At 35.6% G+C, this 24,644-nt stretch overlaps 1 protein-coding gene across 1 annotated transcript; it reads left to right on the top strand.

The window, feature by feature from the left end:
• The first annotated feature begins 5,295 nt into the window (after nt 1-5,295).
• LOC133180159 (uncharacterized protein K02A2.6-like) lies at nt 5,296-8,676 on the top strand. The gene is made up of 3 exons (XM_061314731.1): nt 5,296-7,598; nt 7,782-8,045; nt 8,169-8,676. Exons 1-3 carry the CDS (start codon nt 5,296-5,298, stop codon nt 8,674-8,676), a joined length of 3,075 nt encoding a protein of 1,024 aa, XP_061170715.1.
• The last annotated feature ends 15,968 nt before the right edge of the window (nt 8,677-24,644 follow it).

The following is a 24,644-nucleotide window of genomic DNA, read 5'->3' as shown; positions in this document are numbered from 1 at the left end:
AAATAACTATATTAGATGAAAATTTTGTTGCCATTAGTTTGTAACACCCCCCCCCCCCTCTTTTTTTTTCAATCTCAACTGGAAGTCTTGGATCTACCATTCTACATATCATGATACTAATAGTTTATACTGAGGGAGGAGGGCTGACAATAGATTAAAAAAAGAGTAAAAATTATTATCCAAAAATAAAAAAAAATCTACTTCGTTGGGTTTAAAAAAAATCTATCTATAAACAACTTACGGCCATACGCTTTAAAGAACATGATTTGTTTTTTTAAAACATTCTAAGATCTCTCTCTCTCTCTCTCTCTCTCTCTCTCTCTCTCCATGTGTTTTCACATCGCTGAATTCTTAGATAAAACCGTATACTAATAAAGTTGCAATGAAGAGATGATGACGGATAAAAACTTTGGGTAAATTATATGTAGTGTACTTATTTATTTAATTTATGTTTTGTCTAAATAGACCTATAATCACTACCCTTTCACTGACTGCATAACTATACTAATAATTAAATTGTGTTAGTTACAATGAAATATTTGGAGCACAGTACAAAAAATGCAAAAACATTTTATACTGATGTCTAAGACATACGACATGCATTTAATGCAATTTTACTCACTGGGGGTATATTTGAATTATGTTTCACAATGGATGACAAGATCGGGTATGTGTTTTATGTACATATGCGTCAATAGCCTCACTTCGATTTTAATAAATACAGACATATTAAAAATATACCGATATATTCTTCTGTTTTGATCACGGGCGCGGGATCGTCATGTGCAAGTGTTTTGACGAAACCCGATATCGGTGCTCACATAACTGCATACTATAACTATACATTATTTTGTATCAGCATGTATAAGCCATGGCTATAACTGAATTTTGTTAATCAACTGAGATGATTCTTCTGCATGTACATAAAAAAGGTGGATTTCGGTGCGGAAATGCAGATGATAATCTTAATGCGTATTTTTTTCATTCCTTTTTTTCATTTTTTTTTTTTTTTAATTTTCACTTTGGGCAGCAACCCATATCATTATTATTTCGCTTGTTTTAAAAAGGTATAGCGTGATATCTCTGCTACACTCTCTATTAATTTGTTTACAATTTAAGTCATGCCTGATAACACTATTAACAACAGTATTTTGAATTATTTCAGGGAGGGGAGGGGGGAGGGGTAGTAAAGAAAGACACCGTGGCGGGAATTTCTGATAACTTATAATTTGATGGTATCATCCAGTTGGTTTTACATGTAATTAAATCATATACATGTAAATACATGTAGGGGCACTATCTAGAGTGTTAAAAGCTTTTCAGCAACATCCCAAATAATTTACAGCCTTTATGACGTCACAACTGACGTATTACTAGTAACGTCATACATAATGACCTAGTCTTAGTAAAAACCACAAAGTTTTTCCAGACATTTATTTCAGAAAATGTATGTAGTTGACTATTTTTCACATTTAGCGTTTTAAATGAACAATTTACTGATTTTCTAGCATATTTTGTGAAATTTATATTTTTTTATTATTACATGAATTGAATGTAAACGATTGATCTACAAATTAATGATTATTTGATCCATCAAAATTTAAATATAAAATTAAATTTCATATTGGCCACAGCCACGAACAACAACGATATTAAACATAAAGATTTGTATCGGTAATATCTATATCTATGGGAAGTATAAAAGTTGTTCTTGACTGTGGCCACATCTAACTTTGGGAAAATCTGTCGAAAAAACGGCATTTTTTAACGTTTTTATGAAACCGTCGCATTTTCCAACCGTCGCACGTGTTTAATGGCGCATTATATAACGATATAAGTTATGTATGGAAAAGAAGAATGTTGTCCTCTAATATTTAACGTATAGTACTCTTCTTGAACCGAAACTTTATTTTTGTGAAAAACACAGGGCCAAATATGATGGTTCGTGGCTTTAGCTCTTTAATTGGGCTGAAGTTTCTAGATAAATAATGGAATCAAGAGTTGCGCTGACAAACTATTTATCTCTATATTTAAGATATGAACAGAACCTAAGTTGAAAAGAGCCGAAATTCCGAGAAAAATAAAGGAATCGGAATTTCCTGGTAATATGCACAACTACACATTGTGTCCTAAATATCTGCAAAGTTTGATCAAATTCTGTGCAGCGGTTTATGAGGAGTTGCGCTGACAAACTGTTCATCTCTATATTCGAGATATGGCCAAAAATCTAAGTTGAAAAGTTCAAAAATTCCCAGAAAAACTAAAGGAACTGAAATTTCCTTGTAATATGCACATCTACACATTGTGTCCCAAATATCTGTAAAGTTTGGCGAAATTCCGTGCAGCGGTTTAAGAGGAGTTGCGCTGACAAAAAAACAGGACTGACTGACTGAATGACGGACGGGTCAAAAACATACCCCCGCAACTTGTTGCGTGGGGTATAAAAATCTGCTGTTGCTAAATGCAATTTAAATAATTAATTCTAAAACAGAATATATTGCTTGAAAAATCAAACAAGTTTGTAAACTTCATAACAATGGTTTGCAGGGATGTAATGCTCAAGCTACAGTGCTTAACAACATGTCACTGTTAAAATGGTGTCTAAATTAAAGATGTTGCTTTTATATAGTGGAACCTTAATAAAATCAAACCAAATTTGTAGAAGCGATTGTCTGGTTTAATATTAATGTAAGTTAAACCATTCCTGGTCCAGTACTGTAAGAACAGTCCATTTGTTCATTTTTTTTTTATTTAAAAAAAGTTATTCAAAGGATTTTATAGCATTTCACAAGAATTTAACAAAATGTTTTGTTAGAATAACTAGTTAAAATTTGTCGAATAAAAAAAAAATTAAAGATGAGCAAAATATTGTGTCTTTGAGTATTATTCTTTTCAAAGAACTATATTTTAACTTCTTTTCATTTGTAATGATGACAATTATGCACGACTACAATAAAAACGAATACATACATGTAATTATAAACTTTTCTGTCTACATATAAACCTAAACAACAGAACATTGACTGATACTCAGAGTAAGCTATTCAGTTTTGAATCATGACGTTTTTAAAAATTTACATCGATATCGTTTCAAAATACAGACGAGGAAGTGAAAATAGCGTCGTAAAAGTTAGCTTTTCATTCGTAATAAATGTACTTTAAGATTTCAGTCAAGCTCTTTAAATATTTAGACGCCTTTTTTATGTCATTGTGTGCTATATAACCTGCATTTAAAAGAAAATATAATTGGATATTTCGCCTTTCTGTCTTACATACAACTCCTGCTAACCTTTATTTAAGGGTAATTTTTTTTTACCTCATAAATGGTGTCTTGAGATTTGAAGTAGAGATATAGTCCCTCGATATATATAAACCACAAAACTTAGATTAAATCTAAGAACTTGTGTTCAGAATAATTATTGTTAATTTGTATTGAAATGGATGAAATACATAAAAATATGTAAATACACATCGACACTATAAAAAAGTGAAACGAGTTTGGTCTAAGTTGTAATATGAAGAAATAGTTTCATGATTTTTGCTTTTTGAATATTTCGGTTTTGTTGATAATCGGAATCCCCCGTATAAGCAAAATTGATCTACTTAATAAGAACTTAGAACAATTGCGGATTATTGATCTTCTGGTTACCTGGTTTTTTTTTTCCATTATAAAAACATTTTTCGCGTAAATTTACTACATTTATAACACTCTGAAAACATGTCAATATATGATTGTTATTAAATATAACTACTGATGATATTAGGATTACTGAAGGTACGGCCTATGTAAGAATAAATATATGATTCGACTTTTCATTTCGAGACGACTATAAAATTGATGGGTCAATGAAATTTCCGTGGTCAAGGTCAATAGTTCAAAAAATGGAACCCAAAGAATGTTTTTTTTTTCATTAGAAATCCATAGGTGAAATATGAAAGTCCTAGCGCCAACCCTTCGCAAGTTATTTCCAAGGTTAAAGTTATTGCGACAAACAGACAGTCGAAACAACGTTAAACTATGCGCCCCGTATCACTCTGTCTGCTTTTATTCATGCCTCTATATCAGTCGCGACACAATTAGTAAAACAATATTCAGCAAGTCTATTCAATTTTTATGTTGGCTATAGTAATAAAGCACCTTTGAGTGTAGACACTCATCTTTCTGTCAATTCTTTAATTGTGACACTCTATAAACCTAGAAAAGTTTCCAATCTCATGTTTTTAAATTCAAATTCTGTTATCATATATAGTTTCTTCTCTCTGTATGTATGTATGTATGTATATCTGATAGTTTAATGAGCTATCCTTATGTGTTGTGCATTGGTCCTTATAATACTGGATGTACAAATGTCAGTTTTATATAACTGGATGTACAAATGTAAGTTTTGTTTGACAGCCCGGGGGGGGGAGGGGAGCAGGTCTGTGACCATTTTTATTTCAAGATATTTATTGTACATAACACTTACATGTATAAATGCATAAAGATTTTAACGAGTTATAAAATTAATAATTGGGCATGCTTCGTACAGGTGTCGAAAATAAAAGTGTCACGATTAAATATAAATTACTCTGATAAGTTTCAAACAACCGATAACACGATTTGATATAGGGATGTTACACGGCCCACTACTTAATGTACATGTATCTCATATCGGACGACTGTGAATACACTCATAAAGCTGAATTAAATATGTGTTTGTTCAACCTGTGTTGCAAGGAAGGGAAAAGTGGGATGCAGTTGCACTTCCTATTTCATAGGCTCTCCGTATATTTCTGCTATCTTTTCTCAACTTTTATCACAGGCACCGGAAGTGTGTATTGTTAGGATGTACATTGATTAGGCTGACCCCTTTGTGTACTTGTGTATTACGTCATCACTTTTGCATCAATCAATAAAATGTTGAACTGAATCATGGTGTCAGAAGTGAAGATCTCAGCAAAAGAATACACCACGACACATGAAAACTGGACAGTACCGGAACACATTCCTTACGAAGTGTGAGAAAGAATAGCCAAGATATCGCGTATAGTAGTACAGCCCCGATAATCCTTGTATTTTCCTTCACTTTCGCTCGTTGAAGTTAACGTCCCAGCATCACACGTGTTTGGCACGCCGCCATTTTTTCTACCCCAGAATACGCATACTTCTGTTATGGTGTAGAATTGACATTGTGTTACAATAACAGTACGAAATTTTTATGCAATATTAATTCGCTTAATTATATGAGAAGTACCTTTGATACACACACATTTTTTCCCATACAAAGCTACAGAACTGTTAATAAGCATAGCATAATGGCCTCTAAAGACTTACCCGTACCTGCCCCAATGGTAGTGAAAGGTGACATCAGGGGGAACTGGAAATTTTTTAAATCTCAGTGGGCCAATTATGAAATTGCCACAGGCCTTGTAATGAAGGAACAACCTATTCGAATAGCCACAATACTGACAGTGATGGGTAAAGATTGTTTTCAAATTTATGAAAATTTGCCACTCAGTGTTCAAGGCAGAGAGGATATTGACAAAATTCTAGAAGCATTAGATGGTCACTTCATGCCAAAAACAAATGTGATCTACGAACGGTATATCTTTAATACGGCAGACCAGATGCCCAATGAATCGTTTGATGATTACTTGTGCCGACTACGAGAACTTGCAAAGACATGTGAGTTGGGCAATATTATGGACCAAATGATTCGTGATAGGATAGTACTGGGAACTAAGGACCAAAGTGTTCGTGGACGATTGCTCAGAGAATCTAAGCTTACCCTTAACAGTGCCATAGACATGTGTAGGACCAGTGAGAGAACTACCTGCCAGCTTAAGAAACTACAAGGACAGAGTGACACTTACAATAATAATACAGCTCAAGTCAACTATGCAGCAAGAGGAAATAAGAAACACATGAAAGATACAAAGCAGCAGAAAAGATCTTCAACAAAACCACCAAAATACTCAAACAAAGGAGATTTTAAATGTAAATACTGTGGTGGAAGGCATGCAAGAGGAAGAAACAATTGTCCTGCTTATGGACAAATCTGCAACAAGTGCAAAAAGAAAAATCATTTCTCTTCAGTGTGTCAGAGTGCTAACAAAACTGTTCTTCAAGTTGATGAAACAGATGACAGTAGTGATTGTGAATCTTGTTACACAGTGAAGACAACACATGGTAAACAGTGGTTTACAAAAGTCAACATGGTGATTGACAATGCAACTCATCAAGATGTAATCTGTCAACTAGACTCTGGATCAACATGTAACATTCTTGGATTTCGGCAGTACTGCATTCTTACCCAAAATGGTTGTCCACCATTGAAAGCAACCAGCAAGGCTCTTCGACTCTATGGTGGAACATCAAAGCTTGAGCACTTAGGTACTGTTGACATTATCTGCTCAGTACAAAACAATACAGAATGTCTGAACTTTTATGTGGTAGATACAGATCAAACTGCACTGCTCTCAGCTGAAGCATGTGAAAGGTTAGGACTGTTATCTGTGAATATTGTGAACAGTGTTGATACATCAGTTAAGAATAGCTTTGAACCACTAACGCGCAGTCAACTGTTGAACACATACCATGATGTATTCGAGGGCCTAGGATCTTTCCCAGGCGAGTACAAGATTGAAATTGATCCGTCTGTCAAGCCAGTTCAGCATCAACCCAGAAAAGTTCATCAAGCCATGAAGCAGGAAATTCACACAAAATTGAAGGATCTTGAGAACAGAGGTGTGATCAAGAAAGTTACTACCCCAACAGACTGGATACGTAGTATGCTAACCGTGAAAAAACCTGGTAAGCTACGCATATGCATTGATCCCAGAGACTTGAACAAAGCTATCAAGCGATCACACTACATCATGCCTACCCTTGAGGACATATTACCAAATCTTGCGAATGCAGAAGTATTCTCCGTCCTCGATGCAAAAGAAGGATTCTGGCAGATCAAATTAGATGAATCTAGCAGTTTTCTAACAACGTTCTGGACTCCTTTTGGTCGATATAGATGGTTGCGCTTACCCTTCGGCATTTCATCAGCGCCCGAAGAATTCCAGCGTAGACAACATGAAGTGTTAGAAGGACTAACAGGAGCAGAATGTGTGATGGATGACATCATAGTCTACGGCTGTGGACAGACCATGGAATCAGCAATTCGAGATCATGACCGCAACTTGACGGCAGTTCTACAAAGAGCTCGTGAGGTGGGACTTAAGCTAAACAAGGACAAGTTCAAACTTCGTCAGACTGAAGTTAAATATATGGGCAGTATACTTACCGCAGAAGGCATCCGTCCTGATCCAGACAAAGTAAGCGCCATTACAAATATGAAAAGACCTGAAAATGTAAAAGCAGTGCAACGTTTTATTGGTCTAGCAACATACTTGTCTCGATTTTTGCCTCACCTATCGGAAACCTGCGAACCTTTGCGACGTCTTACAGACAAAGGAGCCATTTGGTCTTGGCAATCGCAGCAGGAAGAAGCATTTCAGAGTGTCAAACGTCTCGTGAGTCATCAACCCGTACTCAAATACTATAATGTCCATCAGGAGGTCACAATTCAGTGCGATGCAAGTGAAGTTGGCCTTGGAGCCACATTACTGTAAAATGGACAACTCATTGCCTATGCCTCTCGTGCACTTTCTAAAACTGAACAGTGTTATGCACAGATAGAAAAAGAGTGTCTTGCAATTGTTTTTGCATGTGAGAGATTTGACCATTACATATATGGTAAGGATTGTATTACAGTACAATCAGACCACAAGCCTCTTGAAATGATCTTCAGGAAACCTCTTTTGTCAGCTCCAAAACGACTCCAGCGAATGTTACTGCGCCTCCAGAAATACAACCTGGATGTTGTTTATACCAGAGAAAAAGAGTTGTTCATCGCAGATACCTTGTCTCGTGCAACTCCAGAGTATCATGGACAGCACACTTCCAAACTCGCTGAGGAAATAGCACATATTCAACATGCAGAGTGGGTTAGAAAAGTCACAGACTTGAGACTGAATCAAATTCGAGATTTGACCAACAAGGATGAGAATCTCCAGTAATTAAAGACAGTTATACTTTCAGGATGGCCTGATACTAAAGAAGATGTTCCTATTCCAATACGACCATATTGGAATGTCAGAGACTCTCTCACAATATAAGACGGTATTATTTACCGCAGCAGCCGTGTTGTCATTCCCAAAGCTCTTCGACCAGAAATGCTACGCCGCACTCATTCCAGCCATTTAGGATTTGAGGCTTGTCTACGCAAAGCTAGGGACTCATTGTATTGGCCTCCCATGAATGAGGAGATCAAGGATTTTGTCAGCAAGTGTAGCACGTGCAGCACATTTCTACGGAAACAACAGAAAGAACCACTAATGACACATGATGTCCCAGACCAGCCATGGTCAAAACTTGGAATTGACATCTTTACTCTAAAAACTGAGGATTACCTTGTCACAGTTGACTATTACTCAGATTTTTTTGAGCTTGACCTTCTTCCAGATACCACAGCAGCCACAGTAATCAACTGTTTGAAACAACATTTTGATCGTCACGGAACGCCAGATGTTGTAGTAACAGACAATGGTCCGCAGTTTAAATCAACTGATTTTCATGATTTTTCATGTGATTGGGGGTTTCAGCATATTACTTCTTCCCCCTATTATAGTCAGTCCAATGGGTAAGCAGAGGCAACTGTAAAAATTGCTAAGAACATTGTGCGCAAGTCTAAGAAAAATAGAGATGATTTGTGGAAGAGCATCCTTGATTGGAGGAACACCCCAACTGTTGACATGGCCAGCAGTCCATCACAGCGTCTTATGTCACGAAGAACTCGGCATTCATTACCATTGTCACAGGAATTACTCCAGCCCAAACTCGTGGAAGATGTAATAGATAAAGTGAAGTTCAAGAGACAAAAGGCTAAGTTTTACTATGACAAAAGTGCTAAAGAACTTCCAAAACTTAAAATTGGCCAACCGGTCAGGATGAAACCAAATACAGACCCGGAAAAGAAATGGAGTTACGGTACTTGCGTGGAAAACGTTGGAAAGCGCTCCTACATTGTAGAGATCAACGACAAACAATATCGCCGAAACCGTAGAGACCTTCGAGCAACAAACGAACCTTATGATGCCAATTCGCAGTCGATTCCAGAGTACGATGATGCACTTGATGCACCGCCAGTCATTACAGAAAAATCCGAAGTGAAAGACCTTAAAGTTGCTAAAATTCTAACTCCGCGAAAGCCTTGTGAACCAAACACTGTTACCGCAAACCCAATAAGCCATCGAACAAGTTCACATGTACCCAAACTTCCAAAGAAACTTGAGGATTATGTTCTGTGAATAGTTTGCTCAAAGTATAATTTCTGTTTTGCAGTTATTTTCTTGTTTTGCAATTATTCTATTCAAATGCAATAAGTGTCATATCAGAAAGTATGTTAATGTACTTCAGTTTTTCATTTCTTTGATGCAGAAACACTCATGCTTTATGTTTCAAGATTTGTTTACAAAGCAGAAACATTTTTTTTTATTGATTATGCCTAAATTTAAACTTGTAAATGAATTTTAAATATAATTGTCATTCATTATCAAAGGAAGGGAGATGTTAGGATGTACATTGATTAGGCTGACTCCTTTGTGTACTTGTGTATTACGTCATTACTTTTGCATCAATCAATAAAATGTTGAACTGAAACATGTATAACTCCCAGCCCCATTTAATGGAAAAATAGTAAGATCCTATAACTCTCAGAAATATTAAATTTCCCCGTGAATCACACCTATATTTCGTTCTATGCACACAGTATTTTAAAGAATTGTGAAAGAGAAGTTTAATTAAACAGGTAAATATTAAATTAATCAGGGAGAAGTCAAAAGTGTAGCTCTGATTTTGCAGGGAGTAATCCTGCGATGGAGAACTACTACATTTTTACTGAGAGAGACAGTTTTATTGTTAATAGTGAGAAAAAGTAAGCGGCCCGCTCGTTATGCGAGCTCTTACGACAACGCCTGGGCAAAGAGAAATTTCTGACTTTGCAAATGGGTCAAATGATTTTTTTTCCACAGAAACCTTTGCAGTCACAATCCCTTGCGTATTGCATCTTGCCGAGGATTTTTCTCGTGGAAACAACAAAAGTTCACCAAAAAACTCATCTTGATTTAATGGGTATTTCAAATAAATTGATTCAACGTTCTCCGTTTAAATTTCTTGGAATTCTAATTGGCACTTATGCTCCTTTACTAGCCGACCTGTGTTTATATTCCTATGAAGCAGAATTAGTTTAGAAACTTCTACAAGAGAAGGAAATACTTGTTGTAGCTGTCAAGATATATATAGAGATACATGTATCGATATTATCAATTAACAATTGTTACTTCCATTCATATTTTTACTCGATAGATCCCAGTGAGCTAGTAATAAAAGACACCACAGAGTCTGTCACATCTGTTTCATATATTTAGATGTTTTACTGACTAAAGACGATAGTGGTCAACAAACAAATAAATTGTATGGTAAGCGACATGATATCAGATTTTCCATCGTCAAATTTCCTTATCTATGTAGAAATAATTCGCTATCACCTGCATACATGTATGTTTACATCTCCCGTCTTATTTGATACTCAAAAGCGTGCTCCGAGACGATCAATTTTTAAACCGAGGCAAGCTACTGAAAGATAAGTTGACGTTACAGGGATTTTAACAATGTCGTTTAAAGACAGCAGTTTTTGTAAATTCTAGTGTCGTTATAACAACAACAATATAATATATGATTGGGTCTTATTTTGGCTGTCTCATACAAATTGCTTGGCCTTTGTTTTTATACTGAATTCGACTGCGGAAATATTCTGGCTACCTGATCAGGGTGTGACCTGTCAATAAGGGGTGCTTATCCTCCTAGGCACCTGATCCCACCTCTGGAATTTTCGGAGGTCCGTGTTTATGCCCTGTTCACTGATTTGTTTTGTTTATATATTTTTTGAGATCGATCCCTAGCTGTTCGTTATTTTCATTTTCCTCATTTCAGACATCGTTATGGTAATGCAACTAACATTCGATGTGGTGCAGTGGTTAGAGGGTTTGCACTAGAATCGCGGAGTGAGGAGTTGATGCTTACGTCGTGAGTTCGAATCCCACTTCGGGACGTGATAAGACTGTACTAAACTAGGTTAGTGTCGGAGTAGGTGCTGGCTCGTTATTCTTTATCAGGCTTTCAAATTCCAAAATAAAAGAAACGCAGTATTTATTTATTACTTGGCATTTGTTTAAAAAAAGGTAAAACTCAACATCCATCGATCGACGCCATATATTGGATTTTGAGGTGGACTATCTAGCAAGCTTGTTCGATCGCAAAAACTCGGGCGTTTTCAACTGTTTTGAATCACATTCACGTGCAATCAAAAGAGTTTTGATCAATTCAAAAATAAATTGGGAATAACTCTTTGGAAGAATAAGGTCATAGCAGACAAAATTCATATCTTCTTGTGTGTTTAATTATTGCATGGATTTTTAATTAATTTTAAATGAATGAAATATGGAGATAACGAACATGATTCAAGCTCATAGTCCATTTTAACAATACAAATCGGGAACAGAGCAAACACGGACCACCAAAAACATCGGAGGCGGGATCAGGTGCCATGGAGGAGTGAGCATCCTCTGCAGACCGGTCACACTCGCCGTGTGTTCCTTGTCATGATGAGAAAAACAGAAAAATCCATAGACAATTCAGTGTGTAAGTAATGGCCTGACAATTAGTATGGAAAACGTCAGTCAGCATTTGACTTAATGATAGATTGTATTTGCTGACAAGGTCATTTTATCGATCATAGAATTTGCGAAATGATGACAATAATGCGTTTTCGTATAATTTAAAGGACATTTTAATCACATGTACACATTGATTGGAATCTTTTTATCATTCATTGTGCTTAAAATAACACCAAAAGTGCATTCATTTTTTAGCATTCTTTGCATATTGTTACAGTGTAATTCAATGATTCTTATACATAACTAATAGTACATATATAACATACCAACAAAAAAACTTCGATTTTAGGTAACATTGAACATTTCCAATTCATTATGAGTTTTTAATTCCACTTTCAATATTTTTTCACACTGAAATGAAATTTTGCTTTGTATTGCATAGTGAAACACTGTAGAGCCGCCCCCCCCCCCCCCCCTCACTGACTGGATAGCTTTAACTTTTTTACTTTTACATATATGTACATGTATTTATCACAGACATTTGGCGTATATGCCGCCTATCGGAATTTTATTAGATTTGAATGCGATCAATATAAAACTGGGACAATCTATTGACAAGTTGTCTAACCTTACAGAATTTCAACATCCTCCTATAAAGTAGTATTGTGCAAATTTTATGGTACTTATTTGTTTATTGTAATTACCTTGTTTACAGTTATTGTTTGCCTCCAACTGTTATGCCATTTTCTTTATACAATTTTCACTGACGGATAAACATTTACCTGATCGATACAGGGGCACAGGACTGGTCGACAGGGAATGTTTACTGTTCCGTGGCACTTGAGATCACATCAGGTGCTTTAAGGGGTCCATACTTTCCCCTATGTTAACGCTTCCTGCTCTTCAGCATTTATGATGTGGAAACTTTTGCACGGTGAAGCTAGAGCTTTAATATTTCACATGTGTATTTCATGTATACAGGCCTTTCTTTGGGTACCAAAATTTTTATCTTCTGACATTTACTTCTGATTTTGATCTAAACCTCAACCATAACTTGTAAACCGTGGGTGATAGGACTTTCATATTTCATTTTTTGTGAGATGACCTTTCTTTCTGAGGTACATGTAATGACCTTGACCTTGTAGTTGCTTTTCACTTTTTAATGGTTACCGTTAGTGCTTTTTTACTTATGCATTTATTGTGAAGAGACCTTTAATTTGGTACCATTATTTTTTTTTATATTTGCCTTGATGTATCACTTACGTTTAAAAACTTGAATCTTGGCCATATTTTTTCAATTTCCTGGTATTTGGGCTATTGTATTTCACATGTATATTCCTTGTGACAAGACCTTTTTTGGGTATCAACATTTTTATTTAACTCTTGACCTCGGAGAAAAACTTTCACTTTGGCCTTGAGCTGTCGTACGAGGGCATCAGTGTTACACAAATGCATTTTGTTGAGCTTTATTTGGATTGAAAATGATACAAATATTAAATTTCTAAAATATTGACAAATGAAAATATTTCATAATGTTGATTTTGTTTTGGCCACACCCTCTTAAATATACAATATACATACATACATACATACATATATATATATATATATATATATATATATATATATATATATATATATATATATATATATATATATATATATAAAGAAGAAAGAATCATGAATATTTCCTTCTAAGCTCCTGATTATAAATTCTAATTTGGTCTGTATTTCCAGGTAAACAAATATGTCAAAGCTGATTCAAATTTCATATTGAAAATTTTAAAAATTACCGGGTGGCTTAAAAAAAATATTCCTACAATTCTTTCATATTGTGAATTCAATACATGTACTTTAATTCTTATACAGTTTGTTTTGGTCGACAATATATCATGTAAAACGCTTATGAAGTTTTAGCTTCCTTATAGTGTTCATACTTTTAAAAAGTATTATAATACATAGACGTAAGTTTGAAAAAAAATATTGCTCATTTTTATTCAAATTCTTTTGAGGTAATTTAAATAGTTACATACTTTTCTTGAAGTTAAGAAGTCTTCACGACAAATTCATATACAAACATACCAATATCTCACTAATTAACAAAAATATGTTCACTCAGAAAGAATAAGAGTAAGGGTATTTGTAATATATTTTTCATGTGAGCACCTTCAAACAACCGCCTACGCAAATGATTCAAGTATAAAAATATCGGATAAAATATCTGAAAATCTTTGACATGTATATGTAACCTTGATTTTAATAATTTTTACAAACTTTTTTAAAATAATTGTACTGATATAAATTGTTTTCATTTTTAAGCCTGAGCATGTAATCAATTTTGGTCTACTATTTGAAGACATATCTCCTTTGTAAATTCTATCTTACTCTAGTAAAATATTATGCACATACAAAAGTCAAAGCATTGAAAAAGGAGACATACATGTAACAGTCGAAACCATCAAATCTATCATATTTTAAGTTCATAGGAGATGACAAATAGATCTCAAGCAATGTTTTATGTCAAGATCATTGCACTTTTAATTCAAAAGGAAAGGTAACCTGGTAAAGAAATAAAGAAAATGTAATAATTAATCATGAAATGAGACCACTTGGAAGACAAATCCCAGTATGTGTGATTTTGTTCATCATCATACAAAGGGCATGATCACTGTCGATTCTTTTAAAGCCCATAACCCCCCCCCCCCCAAATAAAATATCACCCCTTTATAACATAGTTGAAAATGTAACTCACCGTATCCAAACGATTGGGTTATTGCGGAAAGTAGAAAAAATATCCTAAAAAGAGCAATGCTCCATCCATCAGGATCCATGTTAAATGTATACAGAGAAATGCAAAATATAAATACCTATCAAATATGGTAGTGTTAAATACCAGGAAATAAGGAAATTTACACTGTTGGTATTTATAGACTCAGTAATGCTTGTTATAATTAAATCGAAAAACTGTTCACTAATAATACAATAATGAATTTATATCAATGGTGGGTGAAACATTGTAACCACTATTGAAATAACACTTATTACAAGTGCCAAAAAAACATAGTTTTGTATATTTTCCCTCATAGAGCACCTTCTATTACAAGTGAGAAAATAAATCTGTTGAAGAAAGTTAAACTTCCAACAATCTCAACGATAATTCTTATTCTTCACTTAGATTTGTACATGTATATGTATATTCTGTTAACAATAGAGACTTTGGGTCACATTGCTTACAATTAATAATATACAAATCAATTAATCATTACATTTATTTTAATGGTGGGTGTTTCAATAGTGATTAAATGAAACAATGACCAATATTGAAGCAATCATTTTCATAATGATCGTTATTATCCGTCAGAATAATAGGATTAGAGTTTGTCACATGTTGGGAGACAATTTATGATGTCTCTAAGGTGATAACTGTGTTGTATCCCTTCAGATGACAATGAAATAGTGCAAGCGAGGGTGCAGAGTGACAACTGTGTTGTCTCCCTTCAGATGACAATAAAGTAGAGCAAGCGAGGGTGCAGAGTTACAACTGTGTTGTCTCCCTTCAGATGACAATAAAATAGAGCAAGGGAGGGTGCAGAGTGACAACTGTGTTGTATCCCTTCAGATGACAATGAAATAGCACAAGCGAGGGTGCAGCGTGACAACTGTGTTGTCACCTTTTCATGAATATAAATTAAGTTTCGTAAGCGAGATAAATCATATTTATATCACTTATATATGCGGGATTGGTAAACAATGAATTCTAACGGTGACATCAAAGTTATCTGTTGACATATTTTGAAAGAAGTGGTAAGAGAACACAAGAAGTTTGACTGATAGTTTCTACTTAATAATTTATATTTTTCAGGATAATAAAACGATTATGAACTGTATAGAAGTGAGACATAACCAATTATCAGGCTTGAGTAGGGTGTCACACTACTCAGACCTGATACATGTAATTACTGATTATAAAGTTAGACACCCGTGCAACAGAACATAACATTTATTGTAGTGTCTCCCGGTTTTTTGTATATTAGACTAGTCGTACATAGATCATTGGTAATATGTGACATCCCCCTTTTTATAATGAAGAAAATGACAGTAAAAATATCATTAAAATGAACAGCAATTACAACATGCCTTACACTTAACTGTTTTTAATATATGGACAATTGATATTGAAATAAAATGTCAATTTCTTGAATCTAAAAAAAAAAAATAGTTCATTCATTGTGAATTAGATACACATCTTATGCAACATTAACATGAATGTACCATAATGAAACATTAATTAGAGATGGACAGACATATGCTACTTGCATAATACACGATGAAAATTTTAAACATCATACATGTTCATCAATTGCAATCACATCACAAAACACAGACACTAATATTTCACAAAATCCTTGAATCTCTGAGGACACACTACATTCCTCCCAGATCGAGTGCAGATTTTGTTTGGATCCGATACAGGTTGTTCATGAGGTTCGATTTCCGGCATTGGCTTTTCAAGTGAAGCATTACAAGGAGTTTGGTTTGCATGGTGTATCCATACTCTCTGGAGCTAGATCAAGAGGATCTTCAGTTTTGGGTTCGCCTGAGATTGTTGCGGAAGTCGGACGGATGTGGCGTCTGTTGCGGCGGTAGCGTTTACCGGACTGTGTTTCAAGAATGTAAGATCTTGGAGAACTGTGTTGTTGCACAACTACTGCAGGAGTCCATTTGTTTTCATGGCGCATGACATTGGTCTCCCCAGAATAAAGATCACGCAACTCTTTTCCAGCATGTGCATCAAAGTTCAGCTTTTGTTGGTATTTGCGGGTTTTAAGGCGTTCTTGAATATCCTGCATGCCAATGATTGTAGATTCCAGGAGTGGTGATGCTACAGGTAAGTCAGTCTTGAGACGTCTACCAAAGAAGAGTTGTGCTGGGGACATTCCTAGCATGTCAATTGTAGTGTTTCTGTAAGCAAGTACGGCTTTGTATGGATCAGAACAATTGCGTAGAAGTTGTTTAACTGTTTGTACAGTACGTTCAATCTGTCCATTTGCCTGCGGAAAGTGTGGGCTTGTAGTTACGTGAATGAAACTATAATCCCCTGAAAATTGCCTGAAGGATTCGCTAGAAAATTGGGGACCATTGTCCGATATGAATTTGTCGGGTATCCCATAACGTGAAAAGATGCTTTTCAAATGTAAGATGGTGTTGCCACTAGTTTGGTATTCAAATTTAGCAAATTCAGGCCACTTTGAGAAGTGATCAACGCAAAGTAAGTATGAGTGTCCCTGAAACTCAAAAAGATCAGCTGATATAATGGACCACGGACGTGATGGGGTTTCAGTTTCCACAAGAGGTTCCTTAGGATTCATTTTGCTATTTACTGCACAGATGGGGCAGTTTTCTACCACTTCGTGAATAGAAGTAATCATCCATGGCCAGAATAAAGTTTCACGAGCTCGGCTCTTGCATTTGACAGTTCCAAGATGAGAGCTGTGGATGCGATCTAGCATTTCCTTTCGCAGTATGGTCGGTACTGATTTTATGTCCTTTGAACATTAAACCATCAATGCATGTAATCTCGTCCCGGAAAGGCCAAAATGGGTAAGTGGATCTTGGTAAATTGTCTTTGGTATCCGGCCAACCAGATTTGACGACTGCCTGCAATGTTTGAAGTTCCAGGTCTTCCTGTGTTGCTTTCTGAAATCGCTCATACTGTTCTGGTGTCATGGGTAAGTATGCAATAGAGTTGACTTCAATATCAGGCATGAGCTGTTCTTTTGTTTCCTTAAGGAATGCACGGCTAAGGGCATCTGCCAAAAACATGGATTTTCCAGGTTTATATACAACTTCGAGGTCGTAACGCTGCAAGGTTAGCAGAAGGGACTGTAGTCTGGCAGGCGCTTGATAAAGCGGCTTACGAAAAAATGCCTGGAGTGGCTTGTGGTCGCTCTCCACCAATACGTGGCGGCCAAATACATACTGATGAAATTTGGTACATCCAAACGATATGGCTAAGGCCTCTTTTTCGATTAGGGCGTAGTTTTGCTGACTCCTTGTTAAAGCCCGCGACCCGTATGCACTTGGCTGACCATCCTGAACAAGAGCAGCACCAAGGCCCTTCGAGCTGGCATCTACAGTCAAGGTTAGTGGCTTTCTCGGGTCACAGTAACGCAATACAGGTGTGTTGCTGACGAGACCTTTAAAGTTTGAAAGCTTTCTTCCTGTGGTTTGTCCCAGTGGAAGCAGACGTCCTTCTCCAGGAGTGTTCTGAGTGATGAACTCACTTCGGATAAGTTTTGTAAAAACTTTCCTAGGTATTATATGAAACCGAGAAATGTTTGTACTTCTGAAACATTCTGTGGAGCAGGCATATCTTTAATCGCGCGAATTTTCTCAGGATCGGGCTGAATCCCTTCAGAGGTAAGTACATGCCCTACATACCCAACCTGGCTCTTCCGGAACTCGCACTTCTCAGCACTCAGTTTCAGATTGCGATCACGGATGCGATTCATGACAGCTCTTAGTCTATTATCATGTTCCTTCCTGTCTTTTCCCCATATCAGTATATCGTCTATTATTGCTTCACATCCTTCCAGGTCCCTAACCATATCTGAAACTGTGCGTTGGTAAATTTCAGAAGCAGAGTTTATGCCAAATGGTAGCCTGGTGAACCTATAGCGCCCATATGGAGTATTAAAAGTGCAGAGTTTCGAACTTTCTTCTGTGAGACTAATTTGCCAAAATCCAGATGTGGCGTCTAATTTAGAAAACACCTTGGCTTCAGTGATCTGCTGTATGACGTCCTCAATGGTCTTGAGTGGGTAATGCTCTCTGCGAATGGCTTTGTTAAGATCCTTGGGATCTATGCAAATACGCAACTTTCCATTTGGTTTCAGCACGGTCACCATCGAATTAACCCATGCTGTGGGTTCTTTCTGTTGAACGATAACACCAGCTTGTTCCATGCGGTTGAGTTCATCCTTGATTTTGTTACGGAGTGCTAATGGCACACGACGAGGTGGATGTATCACTGGAGGCACCAATGGATCAATCTTGATTTCCTGTTTCACAGGTAAGAGTCCTAAGCCCTTGAAAACGTCGCCATATTCGGACTGAATATCCTTAGGAATATTTGTTGTTTCTGAATAGTCAAGCTTGTAGGCTCGCTTAACAAGTCCCATGGCTGAGCAAGAAGCAGATCCTAGGATGGGTTCTGAAGGTAGGTCAACAACTTCAAAAGTGTTTTCACTTTCATGGTCTCGATATATACACTGGAGTTTAATGTTGCCAACAGGTTTCACTTTATGTCCACTGTAAGATTTCAAATTTGCTTTGGATAAAGCAAGCTGGTCAAGTTTTAAGCCTATTTCATTGAAAATTTTCATTGGTAACACATTACACTTAGCACCAGTGTCCAACTGGAAGCATACTGGCCTGTCATTAATCCTGATGAACTCGATCCACTCTGTGTCCTCCCTACCGATGTCTACATCCACACAACCCAGAAATAGTTCTTCAGCATCTGTAACAGGGACATGTACCGTATTAACATGCTTTGAGCCTGAGTGACATTTTTTTGCAAAATGGTCAAGACGGCCACATTTGTGACACCGATTTCCCTTGGCTGGACATGCTAAAGGGGACGCACTGTGTGAGTATCCACAACGTGAACAATCATCTATTTGCTGTTGTTTTGTGTGGTGCGAATTAGATTTCTGTCGTTGATGTTGTTTACCATTGTTTATGGGAACAGCTTTGTTTGGTTTGGTGGATTTCCAAGACTTAGGTTGTTTGGACGGTAGTTTGCTGCGAATGGCATGAACTGAAGTGTCTTCACCAGATATTTGTCTTGCCTGAGTTGTAGATTGTTCATGAAGTCGTGCAATGTCAAGTGATTTCTGCAGAGTCAAATCAGACCCAACGTTTATGAGTTTTTAACGTATTTTATGCGATTTTACACCAATGACAATTCGATCTCGGACCATTTCATCACTTTTCTCATAGTTGCAATCACGAACAAGTAATTTTAACTCTGTAACGAACTGATCAAATGTTTCTGTATCAGACTGAACTCTAGTTTGAAATCTGTACCTGTTATAGATCACATTAGTTCGCGGCTTGACATACTCCTCAAACTTCTTGTAGTGTACACTTAGCTTTTTCCGATCATCCTCTGATAGGTTCCATGTAGCGAAGATATTACCTTTATCTCCTACCCAAATCATCAGGTATGCACATTTTTCTGGTTCGGATTTCGATTCAAGCGGCCCGGTTAACACAAATTCCACGTGTCGTTTGAAAGACTTCCAAGCACCCTCCAAGTCATTATTGTCCCAATTCATGGATGGACTTGATCCAATAAGGCTCTCCATCGTCCTTTTTAGAGATGATGGCTGTCGATGGCTTGGATTCGGCACACTTCTGACACCATATAAAGTTAGACACCCGTGCAACAGAACATAACATTTATTGTAGTGTCTTCCGGTTTTTTGTATATTAGACAATTCGTACATAGATCATTGGTAATATGTGACACTGATGTTTCCCTTCTTAAGAGTCCATAAATGTATATTATATCAGTAGTGGATGCAAAGTAGTGTTGTTTTTGAAATGCATTAATTATTTCAATAACAGTCCTTATATAGTTGTTGCAAGGAAGTGCAGTTTATGAAATGAATTCTCAACCAACATTGTTATAGTTATTTCAACAGAAGCGTTTTCTCAATAGTGGTTACAAATAATGTATATGTACTTTTTCTAAGGTGCACTTTCAACCATTACACTGTATTAAAATAATTATTTCAATAGCATTCGTTATTATAATAGTTGCAATACGCCCGTATCATTTAAAATTATATTCTGACAGTTACATAGAGAGAATGATAAGGTATTATTTACACCAGAATACAAGTCCAAAAGTTTGACAATTTGAAACTCAATAAGCAAATCAAACAAAATGCACAATTATGGAACGCCGGGACTGTCTTATATGAGGATAAAACATTATATGCAGTGTTCTCTTCATTATATGTGGTACTATTTTAAATATAATTAGTAATTTTTACAGTATATCGTGTGCAACTTCCATTATATACAGTACTTCTTTCATTATATGATGTAGATATGTCATTATATTATGTACATCTATCATTATATGAGGTGGTTTTATCATTATATGAAGTGCTTTTAACATTATATGCGGTAGATCTAACATTATATGCAGTGAACACAACAATATATTATGTACTTCTCACAGTATATACAGTATATTCATCATTATATGTAGTATTTCTGTTATTATGATGATGCTGATCGTTAAATATTATGTCCGGTCCTGTTAGCATTCCGTGCGGTAGATTTTGCATTTCGTTATGATGTAGACACAGTATTATATGCGGTGCTTTCTTCTTTATGTGTATGATCTTTCGGAAGCTACCTTTCGGAACTCTCTGTTAAAAATTGGTTCTTCTTTTTATCGACCTTGAGAACTCCGACATTTCCTGTTGAATTCAGTACAATAAAAGCATGCGTATATACATTAAAGCAGTTAATAATTAATGCTACGTATATATAAACAGGTTAGAATGTTTTTTTAAAGATATGAAGTGGGCAATAGAGTAAAATAGAATCCATTCTATATTTCATGGTATGAAGTAACGAGAGGGGGGGGGGGGGTTGTTGGGTATGATAGAAATATTTTGGGAGTGGAAAAAAATTGAGGCATTTCTATCTTTTTTGTGAACAATATGACATTCAAAAAGATTCATTTCATATATAGGACAATCAATGTCAAAAAAGATATTTAAAAACTAACTGTATTCCTATGCCTTCGAGTAGGCAGGGCTTTAACAACGACTTATAGAAAACACTACAAGTATTTATCTATTTATTTATTTATTTATTTGCTTTTTTAGGCCGGGTGGGATGTGCTAATTTTTCACAATGTAAATTACCCTTTTATCTCTCATTTTATTTGGTAGAGGGGGTTCTACATGTATATATTATGGCCGTAGGAACCGGGGGGGGGGGCACGCCCCCCCCCCCCCCAATAATTTTGCCGATATACAGTTTACTATAGAAAACATAGCTACTATATGCTTGTGCCCTCTCAATTAAAATGTTTGATGACCTTTTTTTTTTTTTTTTTTTTTTGCTTGTCAAGGAATTTTTGGTAGTAGATAGTGCCCCCTCAACTGAAAATGTATAGCTGTGCCCCCCCCCCCCCCCAAAAAAAAAAAAACAAAAACTGAAATTGCTTCCTACGGACCTGTGTATATATATATATATATATATATATATATATATATATATATATATATATATATATATATATATATATATATATACGTTGTATTACTGAGTAATTTCACCACATACCTTTTTAGAATTAAAATCTTTAAGTACAACCCACGACTCAATACATTTTATGTTCTGAAAATCGTTTATCTTCTCCTGATACATTACATAACATTCACATAGTATAACTAAAGACAATTTCAGCATTTTTTTTATACGTCATAGTTTAACAATTAATGCAACAATAAAATTATTTCAGTAATAAGTGCATCTCTCTGTCTCTCTCTCTCTATCTCTCGTTGTAAACTACTGAAGTATAATTATTGATATGACTTCGAAATTCCTTTAATATAGGGATAAATATTATGTCAGTGGTATGTGATTATTCCGCGATGCTTTGGCTGACGCGTGGTTGATTACCAATTATCAAAGATAACCCTAAATCATTAAAAATTTTCATATCTAAGAACGAAAAAAGGTAGAACTTTCTAAATCTAACAAGGGGGGTTCCGAAAGGTAGCTTCCGAAAGATCATATACACATAAAGAAGAAAGCACCGCATATAATACTGTGTCTACATCATAACGAAATGCAAAATCTACCGCACGGAATGCTAACAGGACCGGACATAAAATTTAACAATCAGCATCATCATAATAATAGAAATACAACATATAATGATGAATATACTGTATGTAATATGAGAAGTACATAATATATTGTTGTGTTTACTGCATATAATGTTAGATCTACCGCATATAATGTTAAAAGCACTTCATATAATGATAAAACCACCTCATATAATGATAGATGTACATAATATAATGACATATCTACATCATATAATGAAAGAAGTACTGTATATAATGGAAGTTGCACACGATATACTGTAAAAACTACTTCATATAATTAAAATAGTACCACATATAATGAAGAGAACACTGCATATAATGTGTACTCTTCATATAAGACAGTCCCGGCGTTCCATACACAATAGCTAAAACTATATCTACAGTACTGCCAAGTTTAAGAGTCGAGTCTCCTTGAAGTTTGTCGTTGCCTACACGGCTATTTACAATGTACATTTCCTTATTTCTACAAAAATCAATTGATTTATACCCATTATTATTTGCAGTGGTATCTTTAACAACTCTTTTTTAAAGGATATTATAATATTTAAATATCATGGATCTTGTGATCGTATATGTAATCATATTTTCATTGCAATTGTTTTGATTTAGTTGATTTAGTAAAAATATATTGCCAGTGAAACAGTCATATAAATTACCAGCTCTAACATTTCAGTCATCCAACATACATAATAGTTAAATCTGTATTTAAAAAAATGACAATCTCTTGTTCAATTTCTATAAAAAAAAAAACAACTCTGGAAAGAATATCTACATTCTACTGGGGGTATAAAAAGAACTCCATAAATTATATTTTTGGTAGTAATAAATAAACCTTTGTTCATCTTGAACAACAGAACGTACAAAATCTGTATTTATCATGCTTACAAATTTAACAACGTTATCTTTAACAGCTAAAATAATACCCTCAGATCGAACATACGAAAGTTCACGTCTATGTTTCGTATGAGTAAATTTAACGACGTTATCCTTAACAGTTAAACTAAAACACTTAGATCGAACAAACGAAAGTTCGCGTCTATGTTTAGTTTTGAACCTAGGTATTTGTATGCTATCGGAATTACATGTTTCAGTTTCTGTCAGACCAATTATATCATATTTTGAAAAAAAGGTATATAAATTCACCATTATTCAATCTGTTTTAATCCCCATACATTTAATGACAGAAATTTTAAACTATTTATAATTACACACAGCGCCCTTCGGCGCTTATTCTGTTTCTCCGCGCATTCCAAGTATCTATTTTGAAGAGTTGATACGTAACGCGGCTATTTTGTTAATTGACCCATCTTGTCGTTTGGATTGGATCTTCTCGCTCTTGTTGTGCTGTTCAGCTCGTGTAACCTGGAGGCATTGTGGTGAATTCGGCAGGCGCGTGATATTTAATGCAATTTATGAAAAGGGGGTCTCACACAAATTTAATACGTTTATGATCTTTTTTGAGCCTGACCACTGGATGTAACTCTACCAATCAATTAATGAAAAGTGACTGAAAGACATAAAAGGTGACCAAATGGGAGAACTTTGCCATTAAGTCACCTTTCTAGACCTTTCAGTGACCATTCAGTTGACTGAAAGGTGAAGTTTCATCCTGTGGCCCGGATAAAACTTCTTCCTTATATTTTCTATCTATTAAAAATTGTTCGTTCACCGAGGCATGTGTTCCATTAGACCTTCAGGCTGCATTTAGACAGATATATTTCATATTTCTAGAGTATGTGAACTTGGCCACGATGTTTCTCGGCAACTTGCTAAATTCATTTGCCTTGCCCATTTTGTGCACTCACTCGCAAAGAATATCATAATCAAGTCAAAACTTCTGATGTATCAGATTCTGAATCACAGCCCCTGTATCCTCACCTATCTCCTCTGGAATCCCTGGGAATACATAATTACCCTGCATTGACCTTGCCTTAAAATCAGTCACAGATTCTTCTGTTCTTTTTTTTTTTAAACTAGGACATTTAAAGTCAGTTTCTACATATACCAATG

The sequence above is a fragment of the Saccostrea echinata genome, unplaced genomic scaffold (assembly GCF_033153115.1).
Source record: "Saccostrea echinata isolate AGI-Se365-2 ecotype Australia unplaced genomic scaffold, CSIRO_AGI_Sech_v1 ptg000006l, whole genome shotgun sequence".
Lineage (NCBI taxonomy): Eukaryota > Metazoa > Mollusca > Bivalvia > Ostreida > Ostreidae > Saccostrea > Saccostrea echinata.
This window is presented reverse-complemented; position numbering and strand designations above follow the sequence as displayed.